The sequence below is a fragment of the Pseudorca crassidens genome, chromosome 1 (genome assembly GCF_039906515.1).
Source record: "Pseudorca crassidens isolate mPseCra1 chromosome 1, mPseCra1.hap1, whole genome shotgun sequence".
In the NCBI taxonomy this organism is placed as follows: domain Eukaryota; kingdom Metazoa; phylum Chordata; class Mammalia; order Artiodactyla; family Delphinidae; genus Pseudorca; species Pseudorca crassidens.
Window position 1 is genome coordinate 67,309,855 of NC_090296.1, and position 23,818 is coordinate 67,333,672.

Genomic DNA, 23,818 nt, shown 5'->3' on the forward strand with positions numbered 1-23,818 from the left:
CTCTGACCTAGCTCCAGCCTGTCTCCAGCTGCCCCAGGGCTCAGCCTTCATTCTAAGGACACCGCTGACCGTGACCCTGGTGCCACAGCACACTGTGCCTCCTGACACTGCCTTTATGCTCCCCAGCTACCATTAACACCCTTGCTGCCACTGAGGGACCACCAATCCACACATGACTGAACTGCCTGGGACTTTGTGCTGCCACGAAAAGGCCTTCTGTTCTACCATCTCCTCAGAGTTTTACACACTTCACTTTTAGTGCAAGGCTTCATCCTTTACCAAGCTTTGGCATGAAGGAAGCAAATGAAAAGAGTTGTTTTATCCTCAAAAAGAGGTTAATAACATTAGGCAATTCCTTTAGGCTTATTAAGTCACGAGTCAAGCTGACTATGGAAAATTGTTAAAGAAATATTCTGTAATGTTAACTATAAAAAGCTACTGAACCCTAGCCTAGCAAATTTTGAGAAAGAATTTCTAAGGATGCCAAAAACACATTTTTGAAAAGGGCTACAATTTTTTTTCCCTAAAAAAGTAAAATACAAGGACCAGGTGACAGTGAAACAGGAGGAAAGGAAGCAAGATACAACCCTTAAAGAATAACATAGCTGTTGTGAATATGATATAAACTGGTTAGAACTGACTAGGCCCAAGGTGGCTGAAGGTTCGACTTCCAGTAGACATCGAGCCTTATTATGTGCTCATTGTAATACATTAGCATATGCTAAATACACACCCACAGGCGCCATGACAATTCCAAGGCCGACCATAAATGGTCAAAAAGTGGGCAGTGGCCCAATTCCTGGTAATCCCCACCCCTTCCCCAAAATAGTTGGAATAATCCTCCCACTCAGCCTATGAAATTACACAGCCCATAAAAACTAACCACCCCATATTTGGGGTCAGCTCTTGCCTTTTGAGACTGACCGCATTCTGTCTGTGGAATGTGTATCTCAATAAAGCTACTTCTTTCCTATCACTTTGCCTCCTGCTGAATTCCTTCTGCACTGAAACATAGAGAACCTAAGCTTCATTAAGTCCTGAGATCAGGTGTGTGATCTCAATTGAAAGACAGCAGGTTTGAGTCCCAGCCTGTGGGTTCAAGGCCCAATCTGAATTTTGGCTGGGTTCGAATCCCATTTGAGTTGTGCAGTTTTTTGGGTTTTTTGTTTTGTTTTGTTTTGTTTTTTAAAGAAGATGTTGGGGGTAGGAGTTTATTAATTTATTTATTTATTTTTGCTGTGTTGGGTCTTCGTTTCTGTGCGAGGGCTTTCTCTAGTTGTGGCAAGCGGGGGCCACTCGTCATCACTGTGCGCAGACTTCTCACTATCGCGGCCTCTCTTGTTGCGGAGCACAGGCTCCAGACGCGCAGGCTCAGTAGTTGTGGCTCACGGGTCTAGTTGCTCCGCGGCATGTGGGATCCTCCCAGACCAGGGCTCGAACCCGTGTCCCCTGCATTAGCAGGCAGATTCTCAACCACTGTGCCACCAGGGAAGCCCGAGTTGTGTAGTTTTAACAGCAACTTTGTCTCTTACAGAGGTTGATCTATATGGCAATCAGCTCTGTCTATTATGGAGGGTGATTTCCTCTCCAGCATGCAATCTGCTCATCATATGCACTTGATGTGTAACAGGCACCTCAAATTCCACATGAGCAGAACAGAAACCATCATCTTCCCCACAAACCATCATTCTCTTTTTCCATTCTTCTTTTACTAAATAAACTGCATCACCACCCAGCCAGATGGAGAACCAGAAATTCAGGAGTCATCTTTGACTCCTCCCTTTCCCTTACCCTCAGATTCTATCAATCCTCCATCAAAATGCTTCTCAAACCCACTGCCTTTGTTCTATCTTCACAACACACATCCTGACAGGTCAGTATCATTTTTCACAGTAGAGTCTCCACTATTGCCCCTCTCCAATCCATTCTCTACACAACAGGCACATAAATGGTATTATGAGCTGAATTGTGTACCCCAAATTCATATGTTGGAATCCTAACCCCCCAGTACCTTAGGATGTGACTGCATTTGAGACAGGGACTTTAAAGAGGTAATTAAAGGATATTAACTAGACTTGTGGTGATCATTTTGCAATATATAAAAATATTGAATCATTGTGTTTACACCTGAAACTAATATAATGTTATATGTCGATTATATCTTGATTTTTAAAAGAAATTCCTAAATGCCAAAAAAAGAGGCAATCAAGTTAAAAGGAGACCATTATGGCAGGCCCTAATCTAAACTGACTGGTGTCCTCATAAAAAGAGAAAATTTGGGCACACAAAGAAACACTAGGGGCATACACACAAAGAATTGACCATTTGAGGAGATGGCAAGAGTGGAGCCACCCATAAGCTAAAGAAAGAGGCCTCAGAGGAAACCAACCCTACCAGCATCTTCATCTTGGACTTCCAGCCTCTAGAACTGTGAGCCTATTAATTTCTGTTGTTTAAGACACCCAGTCTGTGGTATTTTGTTATGGAAGCCCTAGCAAATTAATACATGTGGTATCTTCCCCCTTCCCATCATCCTTCAAATAAAATGCAGTACAATTAACACGGCCTGTAAAGCCCTACATGATCTGGTCCTATGCACATCTCCTGCCCCATCCTTCTCCCAAGCTCTCTGCCCTCTAGCCTTACTGAATTCCTCAGTCATACCTGGGGCCTTCTCACAAGTTGTTTCCTTTGCTGGAAACGTCAGTTCCCCACTCTCGTTACCCACCTAACTTCAAGTATCAGCTCAAATGTCACTCCCTCAAGGAAATCTCCCTGACTCCCGGTCTAGGTCAATTTTCCCTTTACATCACTAAACACAGTTGTCACTATTTGCCTCATATGTCCTGTGTTCCCCACTAATTCAGAAGCTCCCCAATAGCTGAACCACTCTTGTCTTGTTTACTTCTCTATCTACAGTGCCTCCATACTACTTGATACATAGCAGTATAGTTGACCATATGACCAATGCTCTCTTTCAATATTTACAGCTTCCTCTGTTGAAGAATTGAGACCTCAATTGACTTAGTTGGATAAGCCATTGGGACAGCACCATAAGATGCCAAATATGCAGCCCTCCTCCCAGCGGGCTCTACACCAGCACCCACAGCTCAGAGTGTCCTTCTCAAGAAGTGTAGTCTGAAGGAGGAATAGCCAACAACAGACCTCAAAGTTCCTCTCTTAGACCCTGCTCCAAGTGACTTAGGATATGACCTAGGATCTGTCTCTATCCCAGACCATCTGATAGTGTTTCTGTCAACTGGTATTCAGAGAGGGACTATGAACTAGCCTACCAAATGCTACATACAGTATTTTGAACTGCAGCCAAGATTGTTTACAAAAATAATTCTTGGAATGTTAAAGGGAGTATTTTAAACCTAGAAATGTAGTAGGAGGAACACATATTTTCAAATAGGAATCTGGAGTATTCCTCATGTTCTGATAATCTCGCTGAAGTGGGAGGTCACTAGCTGAATTTTGTTCCATAAGGAAGAGAACAAACACTGCTAGGGTGCTAGAAATGAAGAACTTCATAGAAATGAAAGTGAACTTTCTGATCTGAGAAGCTATCCTTTAAGTGTTTCTTTCCTCTGGGAGTCTCCTGTCCTTCTGGGTCCTGAACCAGTATAATATACATTTTCTCTCTCTAGAGCCTCAATATTCTGTGATCTTCCATCAAAGTCATTGTGACCTACAACTTCTATGCAGGTTCTTGTGCCACCTTCGTTCTGGTGCCTCCAGGGATGTCTGAGACACAGGGTTCCTGGTCCTGATGTATGAGGCAATTACATGTGGAGGTCTTGCTTGAAGGCAGCCGGAGACTGCCTGCATGATGGTGGCTGGCTAGCAAAGATAGGTGGGAAAATGCCAGCCTGCAGGCTGTTTGTATGAAATCTGAAATTCAGTTCCATTTATAGTCTAGTTGTTTTTAAATTGCTAAATGCTTGTTATGGTCACATATTTTATCTCATACTATAATCCTCAAAATAGCCTGCAAGGGACAATTATATAGCTATTAAAATGATTATGTAGATATAACTTTATTAACATATTAGCTTGTTGAGATGAAAGACATTTATAACATATTATTAAATGGAAAAAGTTACCAAACAGGATGTATAGTGCGTCCCTTTATTATAGAAATGTAATACATATTTAGATGTATATACCACCATCAAAAGCAAAAACTAGGACTTCCAGGGTGGTGCAGTGGTTAAGAATCTGCCTGCCAATGCAGGGGACATGGGTTCGATCCCTGATCTGGGAAGATCCCACATGCTGCGGAGCAACTAAGCCCACGAGCCACAACTACAGAGCCCACATGCTGCAACTACTAAAGCCCGCGTACTCAGAGCCCATGCTCCACAACGAGAGAAGCCACCAGAATGAGAAGGCCGTGCACCACAATGCGAGTAGCCCCTGCTCGCTGCAACTAGAGAAAAGCCCGTACACAGCAACGAAGACCCAATGCAGCCAAAAAATTAAATAAACAAAATTTTTTTAAAAAACTAGTGAGCTATAAACTTTTTAAAAAATTCTTTAAAATGAATAGGGGTTATCTGAGGGACTTCCCCGGTGGTCCAGTGGTTAAGAATCCACCTTCCAATGCTGGGGACAGGGGTTCGATCCCTGGCTGGGGAACTAAGATCTCACATGCCGCAGGGCAACTAAGCCTGCGTGCTGCAACTACTTAGCCCGCATGCTCTGGAGCCCCATGCAGGGCAAGTAGAGAAGCCCACGCGCCAAACGAAGAGCCCACTTGCTGCCACGAAAGATCCTGCATGCCGCAACAAAGATCCTGCTTACTGCAACTAAGGCCTGATGCAGCCAAAAAAAAAAAAGGAAGATAAATAGGGGGGACATCTGAAACTTAGAGAATCTAAGTGATAGGACTGAGGCTGTATCTTATAAAAAAAAAAAGTATAAGATTTGAATTCAAGTACGTCTGAAGCCAAAGCTCCAAAGCTTTTTCTACTCTTTTGTTAGATTATTTTTTGGGATTACCCTTTAAGCAGTGTCCCAGGCTCCTCAGAGGAATGCTTTATTTATTAGTAAAGAAATCTACCCTACACTTCCTAAAGGCCTCATGAAAATAAGGTTCTGGTAGGCAGTAGTAAACTCTTTACCTCCAAATTGGCTATAGCTAATGATGACTCCGTAGGCCTGAGTTGCCTTAGTTTTTATACTGTCTGTATGCACAAATTCAGAGAAAAACATAAGTAAGCCACATTTGACTATGGCTTTCATAAGAATATCTTAAAAGATGCAGTTTTATAAGTATATTAAAATATTTAATTACATTCCTCTAAGTATCTCTGGACCTTTGATATTATTAGCTCATAATCTCAGTCAACAACCATTTTATATTGTCCTTATTTCACTTACTGAGCAATAAAAATGTCTCATTTCCATCATGATGATGGAGAAAGAAAAGAAACATGATTCATAAGACAAGGAACTCTGAATTCCAGTCTTATATTACCTTCTGATAATTGTGTTTTTGAAATAAGGAAAGGAAGAGAGGGCACTAGGATACTGCCTAAGAGACATGAAAGTAAACTGAGCCATAAAAAGACTGATTTTGATATCAAAAACTTAAAGAGGATTTCCTGTCCAAATAGCAAACAGTAAGAAATATTTATCTTCAGGAAGCCACCCTTACTAGCTATTTTAAGATCAAAAAAGTTAAGAAAGTTGTCATTCTAGTTGTCTAGTTCTCATTAGTAGAAATCTATACTAAGTTTAAAAATTATATCTCTCACTTAACTTGGAAATCTCAAAATAATAAGAGTGGAGGAGGGTCAGAAACCATATTAATATTGCCTAGTCCATTTTAGTTTTAACATTCAATACTTAAATGCAAAATATTTTCCTTCTACTATTTATTTATAATATTATTATTTATAACACATTGTAAAAGAACACATTTCTTAAATAAACTAAGTCCTAGATCTGCGCTGTCCAATATGGCAGCTATCGAGCACTTGTTTGAAGTGTGGATAGTTCAAATTAAAATGTGCTTTAAGTGTAAAATACACATCAGATTTTAAAGACTTAGTACCCCAAAAAAGGATGTAATTACTTCATCAATAATTTTGTACTGATTACATGTTGAAACTATAATATTTGAACATATTGAGTTAAATGAAATACATCATTAAAACGAATTCTACCTATTGCTTTTTACTTTTTAAATGTGGCTCTGGAAAATTTTTAATGTGACTTGCATAATATTTCTATTGGACAGCACTGCCTTAGATTTTTCGCCTTTCAGTAGTTAGTAACCTGAATCGGGAGTAAGAGTGTCAGACATCATTCCTGTCTTCTTGGGATATCTTTAGCTTACAGTTTACCTTAAAAGGGGATCAGAAACGTAAAATCTTTACAAATATGGTTAACAAAATGGAAAGCATGAAACTCATGTGCACATAAGTATATATGCACCTACTAAATCCTTTCACTTTCCCCCATCTTCATCACCACTACTTGGTCCAAGCTGCCTTTGTCTCTTGCCTGGACTAACATAATAGTCTTTTGAACAGATTTAGCAGATCCTCTTTGATGCCAACCCACAACTACGTGTTATTACCGTGTCAGTTCTTGCTAGCCAAACTTCCTCTTCCAGGATCTACTTTCTTTTAACCTCAAAACTTTCTCTGGCCAAAGGGTCCCATGCTGCTCTTATGTGTGAAAAAGGAAGTACCAAGAAATTAACACCCTCTGGGAGCATCCATAAACCAAAAATTGACAGGAATTCGTGTATAAATACCCAAGCTCCTTGTCCCTTGGGTGAGGTAAGCTCCTTGTCCCTTGGGTGAGGTAACCCAGGGGTATGTGTTCTACACCGTTTCCCAGAATTCCTCAGTGGAATTAAGCGTTAATTACCCACAGCTGTATCTTGTTTAATACTTCACCCTTCATTTGCTTCTGCCCATCTCTATCTCCCTTCCCCACCCCTTACCAGGGCTTCCTGAGATCATTTCAGAAAAAAAACTACTTGCTCTAAGTCTACTTCTGGCTGAACCCAAACTGAGATAATTGGTCTTCCCACTGTCACTCTCACATTTCAGCAACCCATTCTCCACCTCAAAAGCCAGGCTATCTTTTTTTTTTTTTTTTTTTTTGGCTGCATTGGATCTTCGTTGCTGCATGCAGGCTTTCTCTAGTTGGGGTGAATGGGGGCTACTCTTCATTGTGGTGCCCGGGCTTCTCATTGTTGTGGAGCATGGGCTCTAGGCACAGGCTTCAGCAGTTGTGGCATGCAGGCTCAGTAGTTGTGGCATGCAGGCTCAGTAGTTGTGGCTCATGGGCTTAGCTGCTCCATGGCATGTGGGATCTTCCCAGACCAGGGCTCGAACCCGTGTCCCCTGAATTGGCAGGTGGATTCTTAACCACTGCGCCACCTGGGAAGCCCCAGGCTATCTTTTTAAACTACCACCATAACCATATCACTTCTTACCTAAAACCTTTCAGTGATTTCCAATGCTCTTAGGATAAAGACCATCCAATACCTTAATTTGAAGTTTCTGGATGTTGATTCCAACGACTGCTTTACTACCTGTGTTCCTCTGCCACACTCTAGAGATTTTACCATCAAACAGAACTGCCACACCTTGAACATTAAAAATTCCAATATCCCACTTCAACCACAGTCTTCTATACTCATATAAACACTACTATGCCTACACCAGACCTCCAGTCCCTCAACTCCACCCTCTCTCTCCCTCTGTCAAACTCATGGTGGTTTTCCTATTCTACTTAAACCCCTAGAAATATCACTTCTGCTACTTTCTTATCAGCATTCTCAACCCTGCTGGCCTCCTCTCCTGGTAGTATTAGCATGGAAACCATCAGCCAAGAATATTTTGACAATCTGCTTCTTCTACACCCAGGCTGGAAGTAAATGTAAGAGTAAGTAGCTCATAATTTTACTTTTGCACAGTGAGGTATTTTTCCCCGTTCCCAGGGGGAACCCACAAATAAATGATCCCTAATCTCAAATAGACCCTTAACATAGCTCAATAATTTTTTGTGTGACTCTTATAACTTCCATAGGAAATTCTAAATTTTCATTATTTTCCATCACCCTTCCTCTGTTCACTTTCAGCAGACTACGTTGAGTCTGAGTTTGCAGAGAAACAAATCTATCCAAGCCCTTGACTCTATCATCCTGTCAAAAGCCCATCTCTCCACCTGTGCTCCAAAGCCCAAACCTTTCTCCCCCAAGGCTGAGCCTGACTCCAAGTCCTTTCATAATCAAAACGTAGACCAACTTCCCAGCCTCACTTTCTGCCTCTCCTCCAGATACATCCTACCTGCAATTCTCAAACATGGGGAGGATCTGGAGCCTGATGTGGTGGATCTTATCCAATAAGGCCGTGAGCAGACAGAACCCAGGAGAGAGTCTCCTGAATAAAGATGGATTCCTGTTTCCAGGAATGCTATCACAACAAGGACCCAGCCAAGGAGGAGAATCCAAGCCATAAATCGTGGCATGAAGTTGGAAGGTCATGAGCCAAAGATTCTAATAAATGGGGAGACCCAATTTGAAGAGCAAGAGCACGTAGAAAGTAGAAAAGGGTCAATAGGAGGAAACAGACATGGAACAAGAAATGAGTTAGGTACAGCATAATGCTCTTCTCTTAATCACTGCACAGTTGTCTCCTTTAGGTCATTCCAATCCCACTAAATGTCACCTATGGAAAGGTCTTTCCCAACAGCCCCACTTGACTAGACACTTAGTTACTCATCACATTTCCATGTTTTAATACTCTGCATAGTACTTTAGGTGCTAGCTGATATTTCTTTTTTTTTTTTTTTCTTTTTTTTGGTACGTGGGCCTCTCACTGCTGTGGCCTTGCCCGTTGAGGAGCACAGGCTCCGGACGCGCAGACTCAACGGCCATGGGTCACGGGCCCAGCCACTCCACCACATGTGGGATCTTCCCAGACCAGGGCACGAACCTGTGTCCCCTGCATTGGCAGGCTGACTCTCAACCACTGCACCACCAGGGAAGCCCCTAACATCATTCTTAATGGTGAAAAACTGAAAGCATTTCCTCTAAGATCAGAAACAAGACAAGGGTGCCCACTCTCACCACTATTATTCCAGATAATTTAGGAAGTTTTAGCCACGGAAATCAAAGAAGAAAAAGAAATAAAAGGAATCCAAATTGGAAAAGAAGAAGTAAAACTGTCACTGTTTGCAGATGACATGATACTATACATAGAGAATCCTAAAGATGCCACCAGAAAACTACTAGAGCTAATCAATTAATTTGGTAAAGTAGCAGGATGCAAAATTGATGCACAGAAATCTCTTGCATTCCTGTACACTAACGATGAAAACTCTGAAAAAGAAATTAAGGAAACATTCCCATTTACCATTGCAACAAAAAGAATAAAATACCTAGGAGACAAAAGACCTGTATGCAGAAAACTATAAGACACTGATGAAAAAAATCAAAGATGATACAAACATGGAAAGATATACCATGTTCTTGGACTGGAAGAATCCATTGTGAAAATGACTATACTACCTAAAGCAATCTACAGATTCAATGCAACCCCTATCAAACTACCAATGTCATTTTTCACAGAATTATAACACAAAATTTCACAATTTGTATGGAAACACAAAAGACCCCAAATAGCCAAAGCAATCTTGAGAAAGAAAAACGGAACTGGAGGAATCAGGCTCCCTGACTTCAGAATATACTACAAAGCTACAGTAATCAAGACAGTACGGTACTGGCACAAAAACAGAAATATAGATCAATGGAACAGGATAGAAAGCCCAGAGATAAACCCACACACATATGGTCACCTTATCTTTGACAAAGGAGTCAAGAATATACAATGGAGAAAAGACAGCCTCTTCAATAAGTGTTGCTGGGAAAACTGGACAGCTACATGTAAAAGAATGAAATTAGAACACTCCCTAACACCATACACAAAAATAAACTCAAAATGGATTAAAGACCTAAATGTAAGGCCAGACAGTATAAAATTCTTAGAGGAAAACATAGGCAGAACACTCTTTGACATAAATCACAGCAAGATTCTTTTTGACCCACCTCCAAGAGAAATGGAAATAAAAATAAACAAATGGGAGCTAATGAAACTTAAAAGCTTTTGCATAGCAAAGGAAACCATAAACGAGACGAAAAGACAACACTCAGAATGGAAGAAAATATTTGCAAACGAAGCAACTGACAAAGGATTAATCTCCAAAATATACAAGCAGCTCATGCAGCTCAATATCAAAAAAACCCAAACAACCCAATCCAAAAATGGGCAGAAGACCTAAATAGACATTTCTCTAAAGAAGATATACAGATATCCAACAAACACATGAAAAGATGCTCAACATCACTAACCATTAGAGAAATACAAATCAAAACCACAATGAGGTATCACCTCACGCCAGTCAGAATGGCCACCATCAAAAAATCTACAAACAGTCAATGCTGGAGAGGGTGTGGAGAAAAGGGAACCCTCTTGCACTGTTGGTGGGAATGTAAATTGATACAGCTACTATGGAGAACAGTATGGATGTGCCTTAAAAAACTAAAAACAGAACTACCATATGACCCAGCCATCCCACTACTGGGCATATACCCTGCGAAAAACACAATTCAGAAAGAGTCATAAACCAATGTTCATTGCAGCACTATTTACAGTTGCCAGGACATGGAAGCAACCTAAATGTCCATAAAGAAGATGTGGCACATATATACAATGGAGTATTACTCAGCCATAAAATGAAATGAAATTGAGGTATTTGTAGTGAGGTGGATGGACCTAAAGACTGTCATACAGAGTGAAGTAAGTCAGAAAGAGAAAAGTAAATACCATATGCTAACGCACATATATGGAATCTTAAAAAACAGTACTGATGAACCTAGTGGCCGGGAAGGAATATATGCACATATAGAGAACAGACTTGAGGACACGTGGGGGACAGGGAAGCTGGGATGAAGTGAGAGAGTAGCATTGACGTATATACACTACCAAATGTAAAATGGATGGCTAGTGGGAAGGTGCTGTGTAGTATAGGGAGATCAGCTCAATGCTTTGTGATGACCTAGACGGGTGGGATAGGGAGGATGGGAGGGAGGCTCAAGAGGGAGGGAATATGGGGATATATGTATACTTATAGCTCATTCACTTTGTTGTACAACAGAAACTAATGCAACATTGTAAAGCAATTATACTCCAATAAAGATATAAAAAAATTTTTAATAAATAAATACTCAATAAATGTTTCTTGAATTGCACTGCCTGGAGATTTGCTCCAGCCCACCGGGCTTGCTAGTGTTCTCTGATACAGCTTACATATTAATACTAACTATCATGTATTTAATACCTACCATGTGCCAGGCACTAAGTCCTTACTTATAGTATCAAATAATTATTATTAATAATTCTTAATAATATTTAGTAATAATTATTAATCCTCAAAAGAATACTCAGGAGTGGTGTTTTCTTTCGTTTTTTTACATTCACAAATGAGGAAACTGAGACTTAGAGATGTTATATATATGGTAAGTAAAAGAGGTAGAATTTATATCTATAGTTTTGTTTTCTATCCTATACTGTTTGTGCAATCAATATAGTGCCTATAAGCAGTTCATTAGTATTTTTAGTGTACATTATTTCTGCCCCAAATCTTTTATTAACTAATAATGGAATCTAGGACAAGTTCTCAGATATCTCGATGGGTCTTAGTCTCTTCACCTATAGCACCAGGAATTAGATGAAGTTAACTCCTCGGTCCCCTCTAGCTCTAAAATTATATGTATCTGTGAGTTCCTAGACTTTCAAGCATTTGATTTTGCAACTCTATCTGCTTCTGCATTTCTATCTGTTTCATACTGTGATCACATCCAAACCACATAAAACAGTTTCCATTTCCATGAATTCTTCTCTTGAAACCACTGCACTTATCTTGAAATATGAAAAGTACAATGAATGGAGTCATATCACCAAAGCCACAGAAGAGAAGCTCCTTCCTCAAACAGTCTACGTCTTTCTCAACAGAGTTAATACCATTGGTTTAATTACCTATTAGATAAAAATACTCACTAGTGAGAGTATTTCTGAGGGGAGTAATGGAAGAACAAAATTTTAGGCTATCTAATTGTGGTACTAGCCCTTGTGCATATTTTGGTGGAGGGTGGGGGTAGGGAATTAAACACTAGTCCAAAATATATTTGTTATTTACAAAATTTACTAGTTGTAGAGTTTGGAAATATAAGGGGGAGGAGGGAGGAAGAAGAACCTGATCCAAATCCCTTTTTGCACCAATGAAATAGTACAGGGCGGCTGAAGGAGCCCTTGGTTCTTTTCTTGGTGAAAACCTACTGTGAATCACTTAACCTCTCTAAGTGTCACTTTGCTCATCTTCAAAATTAGTGGGTTTGGATCAAATAATATCTCAGGTTGTTCCAAGTCTGTGAATTAGCTCAAAGGGTATGAAAACCTGGCAAGAAATTGCTTTTAAAAGGCAGTAGCAAGTTTGAAAACTTATCCTTAACTTGAAGCAAAGAAGATCAGTTCTTAGGTTGAAGGTCATAGCCCCAAATGAATTAAGAACTAAAATTTAAGCCTATTTTTTAAAAGCTACAGTAGCAATGAAAGCTTTAAAATTCTAAGTCTAACCTAAATAACAGATTCCTGAGCTTCACTGCTGAGCCACACAGCAGTTTTGATGTATTTTCTCCACTGGTGGTGCAGAGATGAAGAGGAAAGCAAGCAGGAAAGAAATCAGGACACGGAGGTCAGCACAGAGGCTGATCCTAAAAATTTCAGAGGTGGATTAGAGAGAGGAAAATAGAAAATGTAGGGTTCAGTCAATTCATAAATGTATTACCTGTGTTGTAGGATTTTCTTATAATGCGATTGTCTTCTAGGATATGGTAACCAATTCTGTGCTCTTTCCAGCCATTCTCAACAACTGCACAAATGCAGATCATTCTGCCCGTCAGTCCTCATCTTCCCAAACTAAATAAGATTAGTTTTGGGCCTGTTATAATACATTCCATTTCACTGTGAAACTCGATATTTGAGTTTTCCTTTCTGATCATTTTCTCTCCAGCAGGATTAGGTAGCTCATTTCCAAATTTTATTTTTTCCATGCTTGATATTTACTACTTCCCTATGTACCCAACACCATGCATCCATATGCTAACAAACATGCTAGAATCGAGGCAGAGTGAGTGCCTGGTGGGATGACCAAATATGAGAAGGTAATTTTTAATCAGTGTTTTAACACTGGAAACAAGCTTTGTTATGGAGTAACAGCACTTAAACAGAATAACTTAAATAGAATAACTTTGTTTATGGAATTTTTTTAATCTTTCCTTGAAATGGAGAAATGATTTGAAGAAGTACTCATCTCTCTACCTACGCCTCTATAGCACACATTCCGCAGAAAAAGGAACAGGGAAACAACAAGAAGTCACTGAATATTTAAATAGTAGGCTCGAGGCTGGGGAGTAGCATCAGCAAGAAGAAAGGCAGATGAGATGAAGGCAAAGTGTCACTGACTTTTGCCTCTGTCCCTGGAGAGGAGATTGCTGATATAGAGTCCCTCTGGCCTTCCCAAGACCATCTGGCATGAAGATATAACTCCAAGGTAAGATTCCTGAGCAAGCAGCTTTATCCTACAGCTATCATCTGCATAGAGTCTCTAGGCTTTCTCCAGATCAGTTTCCCGAGGTTGTTGTGGTTCCCTCCCGCATAGTAGCTCGATGTCCCCAAGCCCAGGCGGGGTCTTCCTGAAAGCCACTTGTGCCAAAGCTGTCACTATAGCAAGGTTTCAAAATAACTCTAAATCTGACAGCCTCTGCCCCTATAGATGAACATTTAGATTTTTTCAGAAATCCCTAGTGGTACTCTAGAATTTAGTAGGGGGCTTTGGGAAGGAAAGAAATATGACATTAAAAGGGCAAAATGAGGCTCTTGCTAGCCTTAATATAACAAATCGAGGGGACTTCCCTGGTGGTCCAATGGTTAAGAATCCACGATTTCACCGCAGGGGGTGTGGCTTCGAGGGTTCGATCCCTGGTCGGGCAAACTAAGATCCCGCATGCCACCCAATGCGGCCAAATAAAACCAAAACAAGTTGAGCAAACTAAGGGGTAAAAAGTTCCTGAATGCCTAATATGTACCATGAAGGGAGCTAAGTGGTTCATATACATTATCTCACTTAGTCCTCATAAAAAGTCACCGGGGTTTACAAGGTGAAAGGGGCTCAGGGTTAAGAGTCCAAAATCACAGAGCTGTTTAAGTGGTAGAGGTAGGATCGAAACCCACTTCTGTGGGATGCCAGAGCCCCAGTTCTGCCCCACTAATTTATAAGCAAGTACTTCAGAACTGTTTTAAAAGATGTTTAAGGATGAAGAAATCTCCTGGTCATGTGCAATAAATCAAAGTTCTTAGGAAACTTTATATGCTCTTCAGAACGACTACTAGTGTTGCTTTTGCTCAAGTCCTGCATTACTTTCAGATGCCCTTCTATACAGAGCTCAGCCACACAATTTTTAATAAAATCTTCCCTATAATTCAGTTTCTCGTATGCACATACACAGAGAGACCACACACATACACACACACACCCAGACATAAAAACACTACACGTATACACACTGCACAGATAGATACACACAGACCGCAGATACCACAGAGACCACACACAAATACACCACACTTGCACAGATCACAGCTCCACACACACACAGCTCCACACACACCCCATGAATTTATACACACACTAGAGATACACACACGCCACAGAGACACACACCATGTATGCACCTACATACACACAAATGCACCACAGATATATGGACAGACTACAGACACACACACACACGCACACACATATACACACACAAATAGACACACACAGGCCATACACACACAGTATCAGAAATCCTCCGTGCGATTTTGTTTCTCCTTGTCTACTCAAGCCCCAATGTCTATACAGTTTCCACCATATCATCTCATTAACATCTCACCTCCCGCTACTGGCCTCTTCTCTCCATCCTACTCCTTCCCAAATTGGGAACACAAGCTCTTTTCTTTCCATTCCCCAGAGCAACCACCAACACAAGAAGTTGTGATTAATGAGGTTAAGGGAGACATTACACTATGTCAAACCATAACAAATGGATTCAAATTAAATATTAGACATTCCTTATTTTAAATCCCGTGTCATCTCTGCTTCTCAATATCTCATTGACCCTTCCTCCTCTGCAAGCCTCCTTGCCTCCTGCTGTGTTTTCCTGGGGCCCCTCTCTGAAGACCATCCTCCCTCCTCCCCCTCTTCTCATGGTCCCAGGACCTTCACCCAGCCTCTTCCTTGGGCTCCCACTCTTTCACTCATCATTGCCTATCCATTCCATGTCCCCAAACTTCACTTTTTATTCCCAAACAGACTACCAAGATATCTTCCTGAAGAGAACCATTTTTCTACTTCGGGGGAAATTTTTGTAACTCCCTTAGCCAGCAGAATTAAGGTTGTTATGGTTTCAATAGCAATTATTTTATTTCTTCTCTCTGTATATTCTTAGGATGTTTTTGATTAGTGAAAAAAATCATTAGTGATTTCCATTGCTTTATCCAATTTATCAGAAAACAGTTTGTTGATGTGACTCTGTTATAATAGCTATTTTCCAAAATATTCTCACATTTATATTTTCAATACTATAGGAGCAGTTATTCAAGAAATGGGATATTTTGGATGATCAAATACTCCATTTCATGGAGCGTTATCAAAATACACTACACATGAATTACCAGTTTTCAAAGAAGTAACATAAAACATTTATTGGTTTCCCCACCTGCCACAGTGGAGGTATGGTGGGAGATGTTGAATATGAAATTTAACCCCTGTAAGCCTCACTTTCTCCTCTGTTTAAACATTTGCCTTTGTATGGAAAAAAAGAAATTATTTTTATATGAAGTTTTCTGCATACAACAAGTACTGGATAAATATCAGTTCCTTGACTCCTCTCTGTCTTTCCCCTCCCCAAGTAAGAAAGAACTACTGCTATATTCTACCATACACTTTCCTCTTTCATTGATGATTTTGAAGGTACTTCACAATATTACGGTGCCGAAGGGCTCCTATATGAATATCAGTTCTTACTGTTATGTGCCGAGTGTTAGGATACTAGGTAATAGCATTTACTATATATAATTAGCTCATGGGAGAAATCTAATTATAGCTCCCTATGATTACTAACTTACAGCCATTGTTGTCATTTTTGTTATTCAATTTCGCTATTAACATTGCCTTGACCAAGTCTTAGTCAAGTAAAACTGATTCTTCACTGACTTATTCAAGAATCTGTGCCATCAAGAAGGGTCAGACTTCTGGTTAATGTCTAAATAGAAGTTTTTGGGGGTTTTTTTGGCTGAGCCAAGGTGGCACATGGGATCTTTTTTACCCGTGTCCCCTGCATCGGCAGGTGGACTCTCAACCACTGCACCACCAGGGAAGTCCCACAAGGGATCTTAATTACCCGACCTGGGATAAAACTCGTGCCCCATGCAGTGGAAGAGTGTAGTCCTAACCACTGGATTGCCAGAGAATTCCCTAAATAGGATATTTTTAGCTGCCTAAATTAATTACTTAACGAAGTGAGAATATTCCAAACTTATTTCTATTTCACATTAATTTCATTGCATCTGTAGTATTTTTATTTTTGATGCCCAAATTAATCTGATCTTAATTCCTCACACAAAATAAAAGAAAAATATCTGATTTGCATTATTGTAAAAATATTGTTTGTTATTTTAAAAATATTGTCATTTTGACTATGAATATGCAAAAATTACTATATTAATTTCTATATTTAACCATTTCTTTTGCTTCTTTTTTGTTGTTATTTTCAGTTTCTCATTACAATTATGGATCTGATCAACTCCAATGATTACCTGCTCAATGTCTCTACTTCAATAAGAAACAGCATTCACATTCCAACATCTGCCTCAAAAGTGATTGTTGCACTTCTTTTGTTCACATCATTTATAATTGGCACTATCACCAACGGTTTCTACCTATGGGTGCTAAAATTCAAAATGAAAAAGACTGTTAATACTCTCTTATATTTTCATCTCATTCTCTCTTATTTTATTTCAACATTATTTTTGCCATTTCTGGCCATCTCCTACCTTCAGGAAAATCACTGGAGCTTTGGAATGGCCACATGCAAGGTCTTCAATAGCATTTTGTCTGCAGGGATGTTTGCCTCTGTTTTCTTCCTCTCAGCCATCAGCATTGATCGTTATCTTCTCGCTCTTCACCCGGTGTGGTCACAGCTGCACCGAACCCCACGCTGGGTTTCCAGCATCATCTTGGGAGTCTGGATATTTGCCACTGCCCTCAGCATGCCCTATGTGGTTTTCAGGGAGGTACATCATGACCATAAAGGAAGAGTGACCTGCCAGAATAACTATGCTGTGTCTACTAACTGGGAAGGCAAAAAGATGCAAACGTTAAGAAAATGGATTCATGTAGCCTGTTTCAGCAGCCGCTTCTTGCTGGGCTTCCTTCTGCCTTTCCTCATCATCACCTTTTGTTATGAAAGAGTAGCCAAAAAGATGAAAGAGAGGAGCCTCTTCAAATCCAACAAGCCCTTCAAAGTCATGATGACTGCCGTTATCTCTTTCTTTGTGTGTTGGATGCCCTACCATGTATACCAAGGTTTAATTCTCACTAAGGACAGATCACTACTTTTCCAGTTGACTCTGATACTCACAGTGATAACTACTTCTTTCAATACTGTCTTTTCTCCCACACTCTACCTATTTACTGGGGAGAACTTCAGAAAGGTTTTCAAGAAGTCTGTTCTTGCTCTTTTTGAGTCAACATTCAGTGAAGATTCTTCGGGAGAAAGGACGCAAAACCTAAATTCAGAAGCCGATATTTAAATTCTGGATCCCAGAGAAAAGAATGGATTCTTAGTCAATGATATCACCAGAGACAGACCCTCAACTCTTGTATAATATAGTCCCTATATTAGAGAGACACCTGGGCTGTATTATAGTTAGATCTATGAATATTATAAGGGCTGTAAAATGTGATGGGTGATGTTGCAAATGTGATTTTTTTTTTTTTACTTTCGTTGTGGTAAAATATATATAACACCATTTTTCATTGTACATTTTAGTGGCATGACCTAAATTCACAATATTTTGCAACCATCACCACTATCCATTTCCAAAATTTTTATCACCCAAAAGAGAAACTCTACGCATTAAGCAATAACTCCTCTTTCACGCCCCTACCCCCCACCCCTTCCCCTAGCTCCTCATATCCTCCAATCTGCTTTCTATCTCTATGAATTTGCTATTCAAGATATTCCACGTAAGTGGAATCATACAATATTTCTCCTTTTGTGTCTGGCTTATTTAACGTAGCATAATGTTTTCAAGGTTCATCCATGTTGTAACATGTATCAGAACTTCATTGTTTTTATGGCTAAATAATATTCTGTTATATGTATATACCACATTTTGTTTATCCATTCTTCTGTTGAGAGACATCTGAGCTGTTTCCACCTTTTGGCTATTGTGAATAATGCTACCATGAACACTGGTGTACAAGTGTCTGTTTGAGTCTTTATTTTCAATTACTTTGAATTGCTGGGTCATGTGGCAATTCTATGTTTAAGTTTTTGAGGAATTGCCACTTTTTTCCACAACAGCTGTACCATGTTGCATTCTCATCAGCAATGTACAAAAGTTCTAGTTTCTCCATACCCTCACCAACACCTATTATTTTCCTTTTTTTCAATTATAGCCATCCTAGTTGGTGTGTACTGATGCAAATGTGATTCTTAACCTTTGATTTTTGAGGCTATAGGAATATCATTTTCTGAATACCAATAGAACCCATCAATCTGAATTTTCTGTCACGGAATTTTCTACCAAATAGACATTTAGACCAAGGTCTTTATTCAGATAGCACCTAAATTATTTAATTGGTATGAACAAAATTTAACGTGGAGATGAGAAGGCACTCATCTTGTCGTCTCCATGTTAAAGAATAAAGAATTTATATTTTAATGTTTTAAGTATAAAGATACTTTAAGTGTCTTTTTAATATTTATGGATTAAGCTGTCACAGAAATATGGGACTAACACAATTATAAATGTTTGTGAGCCTGCCTGGGTAATGTCACAGTACATTTAATTCTAAAACAGCAATAACAAAATTAACTTTGTTTCCCTGGTTTTCAAGTTTTGCATCAAGTTTTTGAAAAATATTACAGCACCTAAGTTATATAGGACCACATAGTATCAGTGACCTATTACCTTTTATATATTTAGTTAGTTCTATCTGTCGGTCAGTACATATCAATCAATAGATAGTTCTATCTAGTTCAACTAATACAGAAGGCAGATATTTAGGCCACAATGCAAACTCAGTCCCTAAATATTTCAGCTAGCTTTGCACAGACAATTCCAAGCCACAGGTGTACATCCTCCTCAGAAATCCCCCAAAAGGATGATATTAATTACAAAGGGTTACAGAGAGGAAGGGAAATTAATTTTCATTACTAACTTTTCATAGTGGGAAAGTAATAGTAGTTCTATGCCCTAGAAATTCTGCTAATTGACTTGGCATCACTGCTTTCTGGGGCAACTAGAGGCTTGGCCTCTCTCACTTTGAATATAAGGGACAAAAAATTTTGGGTAGGTGAACAGTTTCATTGTTGGCCCCTATTTCAAGTTTTGGAGCCTTGAATAGTGTCCCAGAGACGGAGAAGTAGGATGGAAGACCAGGCTGTGGCTCTGAGTGGCCCTTCAGCAAGAAGGGGCTGCTGCTCCTTCCCTCCACACACTCTCCCAGGGCCTGACAAGCCCACTGGAGTTTATGACGCAGGACTTAAGAAAGCAAGTTATTGGTTGGAACATAATGATTCTTTGAAACAAGAATCCTACTTTGGAAACCTAACAGCCACAGAGCCTTTGGTCTCCCTCCTCATATTTGCTACAGTAACAAACAAGGGAGTGCTCTTTCCGGGCTCTTTTATGTACTTTGTTCCATCTCTCTACAGACTGTAAACTCCTCAAGGACAGAGAGAAGCCTATCAATCACACTATTTCTTTTCTATAGTACTACATGTAAGTGATATCCAGTAAAATATACTTAATGAAAATTGAATATGGGTCATGACAATATGTGATTTGAAAAAGGACTTTGGGTATAAAATAATAGGATTGAACCAGATTTTTATTTTAAAAAGATTTACATCACACTTACCTTGTGCCCAGGCATGGTTCAAAATGCTTTACAAATAGTAACTCACTTAATCCCACAGCAATTCTATGAAGTAGGTCACATTGTTATCACTCTTTTACAGGCTGTGAAGCACTTGCCCAAGGCCGCACAGTAAGCAAGTGGAAGAGCCAGTATTGCAAGTCCAGGCAGTCTGGTGCTAGAATCAAACCATGCTCTTAATCACCCTACCCACTGCCTGATGTCACTGTTAGGAGGCTGTGAGGCAGGGCTTCCAGCCCAAATATACACAGTCCGTTTATTTCATCAGAATTCACTATATTGACAGCAAAAATCAAAAAGAAGTTCCTAGAAAATGTCAGGATCCACATACAATGTAAAAAAAGAAAAAGCATTGAACTTGTAACCAGGAGATTTGGGTGGTGGTCTGGCTTTGCCTCTAGCTTGGTGTTTTATTTGGGGCAGGTTATCCACACTTTCTGGGCCTTACCTTCCTCATCTATAATATGGGACAGCTCGGAATGAGATTATGTATATGAAATTACTTCTAAAATATAAAACACTACATAAGTATAAGATATTATGAGGACGGTTTTTTAAGAAGTCACTTCAATTTTAAAAAGTACGGTGTAAACTTGAGAAAATTCTCCCCAAATGTATTTTTTAATTTCCCTTAAAACTATGGTCAACTTTTAGAAAACCTGCTTGTTATGGTTGTGTTGATCTCATCAACATCCTCACTACTGTGAATTCTCCGGACCCAAGAGGTTTATAAACAAAGAATTAGTGGCTTTCCTTTGTGTAAATTGTGTGTGGAGACAGTGTATTAAAACAGTGTGCCTATTAGCATCAAATTATATGAACCTGCTTCATTATATTTGCCTCAAACTGGCTCAAGAACAGAATACAGGGATGATTAGAGATAGGGTTCAAACGCTAGCTTATGTTCTCTCCTCAAGAAATGGCTCCTGGAGGAGCTTCAAGATGGCGGAAGCGTAAGACGTGGAGATCACCTTCCTCCCCACAGATACACCAGAAATACATCTACACGTGGAACAACTCCTACACCTACTGAACACTGGCAGAAGACCTCAGACCTCCCAAAAGTCAAGAAACTCCCCACATACCTGGGTAGGGCAAAAGAAAAAAGAAAAAACAGAGACAAAAGAATAGGGACGGGACCTGCACCAGTGGGAGGGAGCTGTGAAGGAGGAAAGGTTTCCACACAACAGAAGCCCCTTCGCGGGCGAAGACTGCGGGTGGCGGAGGGGGTAAGCTTCGGAGCCGCGGAGGAGAGCACAGCAACAGGGCTGCGGAGGGCAAAGCGGAGAGATTCCCGCACAGAGGATCAGGGCCGACCGGCACTCACCAGCGCGAGAGGCTTGTCTGCTCACCCGCCGACGCGGGCGGGGCTGGGAGTTGAGGCTCGGGCTTCGGTCGGAGCGCCGGGAGAGGACTGGGGTTGGCGGCGTGAACACAGCCTGAAGAGGATAGTGAGCCACAGCTAGCCGGGAGGGAGTCCAGGAAAAGGTCTGGAGCTGCCGAAGAGGCAAGAGACTTTTTCTTGCCTCTTTGTTTCCTGGTGCGCAGGGAGAGGGGATTAAGAGTGCTGCTTAAAGGAGCTCCAGAGACGGGCGCGAGCCGTGGCTATCAGCGCAGACCTCAGAGACTGGCATGAGACGCTAAGGTTGCTGCTGCCGCCACCAAGAATCCCGTGTGCGAGCACAGGTCACTGTCCACACCCCCCTTCCGGGGAGCCTGTGCAGCCCGCCACTGCCAGGGTCCCGTGATCCAGGGACAACTTCCCCAGGAGAACACACGGAGCACCTCAGGCTGGTGCAACATCAGGACAGCCTCTGCCGCCGCAGGCTCGCCCCACGCTCCATACCCCTCCCTCCCCCTGGCGTGAGTGAGCCAGGGCCCCCAAATCAGCTGCAACTTTAACCCCGTCCTGTCTGAACGAAGAACAGATGCCTTCCGGCGACCTACACGCAGAGGCAGGGCCAAATCCAAAGCTGAACCCCAGGAGCTCTGTGAACAAAGAAGAGAAAGGGAAATCTCTCCCAGCAGCCTCAGGAGCAGTGGATTAAATCTTCACAGTCAACTTGATGTACCCTGCATCTGTGGAATACCTGAATAGACAATGAATCATCCCAAATTGAGGTGGTGGACGTTGGGAGCAACGATTAATATATATTTTTCCCTTTCTCTCTTTTTCCGTGTGGATGACAGGGTATTGGTTCTCTGACTGGGCATTAGGCCTGTGCCTCTGAGGTGGGAGAGCCACGTTCAGGACACTGGTCCACCAGAGACCTCCCAGCTCAACGTAATATCAAACAGCGAAAAGCTCCCAGAGATCTCCATCTCAATGCCAAGACCCAGCTCCACTCAACGACCAGCAAGCTCCAGTGCTGGACACCCTATGCCAAACAACTAGCAAGACAGGAATACAGCCCCACCCATTAGCAGAGAGGCTGCCTAAGATCATAATAAGGTCACAGACACCCCAAAACACACCACCAGACGTGGATCTGCACATCAGAAAGAAAAGATCCAGCCTCATCCACCAAAACACAGGTACTAGTCCCCTCCATCAGGAAGCCTACACAAACCACTGAACCAAACTTAACCACTGGGGGCAGACACCAAAAACAATAGAAACTACGAACCTGCAGCCTGCGAAAAGGAGACCACAAACACAGTAAGGTAAACAAAATGAGGAGACAGAGAAACACACAGCAGATGAAGGAGCAAAGTAAAAACCCACCAGACCAAACAAATGAAGAGGAAATAGGCAGTCTACCTGAAAAAGAATTCAGAATAATGATAGTAAAGATGATCCAAAATCTTGGAAATAGAATAGAGAAAATGCAAGAAACATTTAACAAGGACATAGAAGCACTAAAGATGAAACAAGCAATGATGAACAGCACAATAAATGAAATTAAAAATACTCTAACTGAGGCAGAAGAACGGATAAGTGACCTGGAAGCTAAAATAGTGGAAATAACTACTGCAGAGCAGAATAAAGAAAAAAGAATGAAAAGAACTGAGGACAGTCTCAGAGACCTCTGGGACAACATTAAATGCACCAACATTCGAATTATAGGGGTCCCAGAAGAAGAAGAGAAAAAGAAAGGGACTGAGAAAATATTTGAAGAGATTATAGTTGAAAACTTCCCTAATATGGGAAAGGAAATAGTTAATCAAGTCCAGGAAGCACCAAGAGTCCCATACAGGATAAATCCAAGGAGAAATACACCAAGACACATATTAATCAAACTGTCAAAAATTAAATACAAAGAAAACATATTAAAAGCAGCAAGGGAAAAACAACAGATAACACACAAGGGAATCCCCATAAGGTTAACAGCTGATCTTTCAGCAGAAACTCTGCAAGCCAGAAGGGAGTGGCAGGACATATTTAAAGTGATGAAGGAGAAAAACCTGCAACCAAGATTACTCTACCCAGCAAGGATCTCATCAGATTTGATGGAGAAATTAAAACCTTTACAGACAAGCAAAAGCTGAGAGAGTTCAGCACCACCAAACCAGCTTTACA

At 40.7% G+C, this 23,818-nt stretch overlaps 2 protein-coding genes across 2 annotated transcripts in view; one reads left to right on the top strand and one right to left on the bottom strand.

The window, feature by feature from the left end:
- The window catches only part of NUBPL (NUBP iron-sulfur cluster assembly factor, mitochondrial), a 333,446-nt gene that overhangs the window by 288,936 nt on the left and 20,692 nt on the right, over positions 1-23,818 (bottom strand). The gene's annotated exons all lie outside the window — the stretch shown is intronic.
- GPR33 (G protein-coupled receptor 33) lies at positions 16,920-17,942 on the top strand. The gene has a single exon (XM_067745339.1). It carries the CDS (start codon positions 16,920-16,922, stop codon positions 17,940-17,942), a length of 1,023 nt encoding a protein of 340 aa, XP_067601440.1.

What these genes read in the sequence shown, in the direction of transcription:
- GPR33 (XM_067745339.1), top strand. Translation starts at nt 16,920, where the DNA reads ATGGATCTGATCAACTCCAATGATTACCTGCTCAATGTCTCTACTTCA.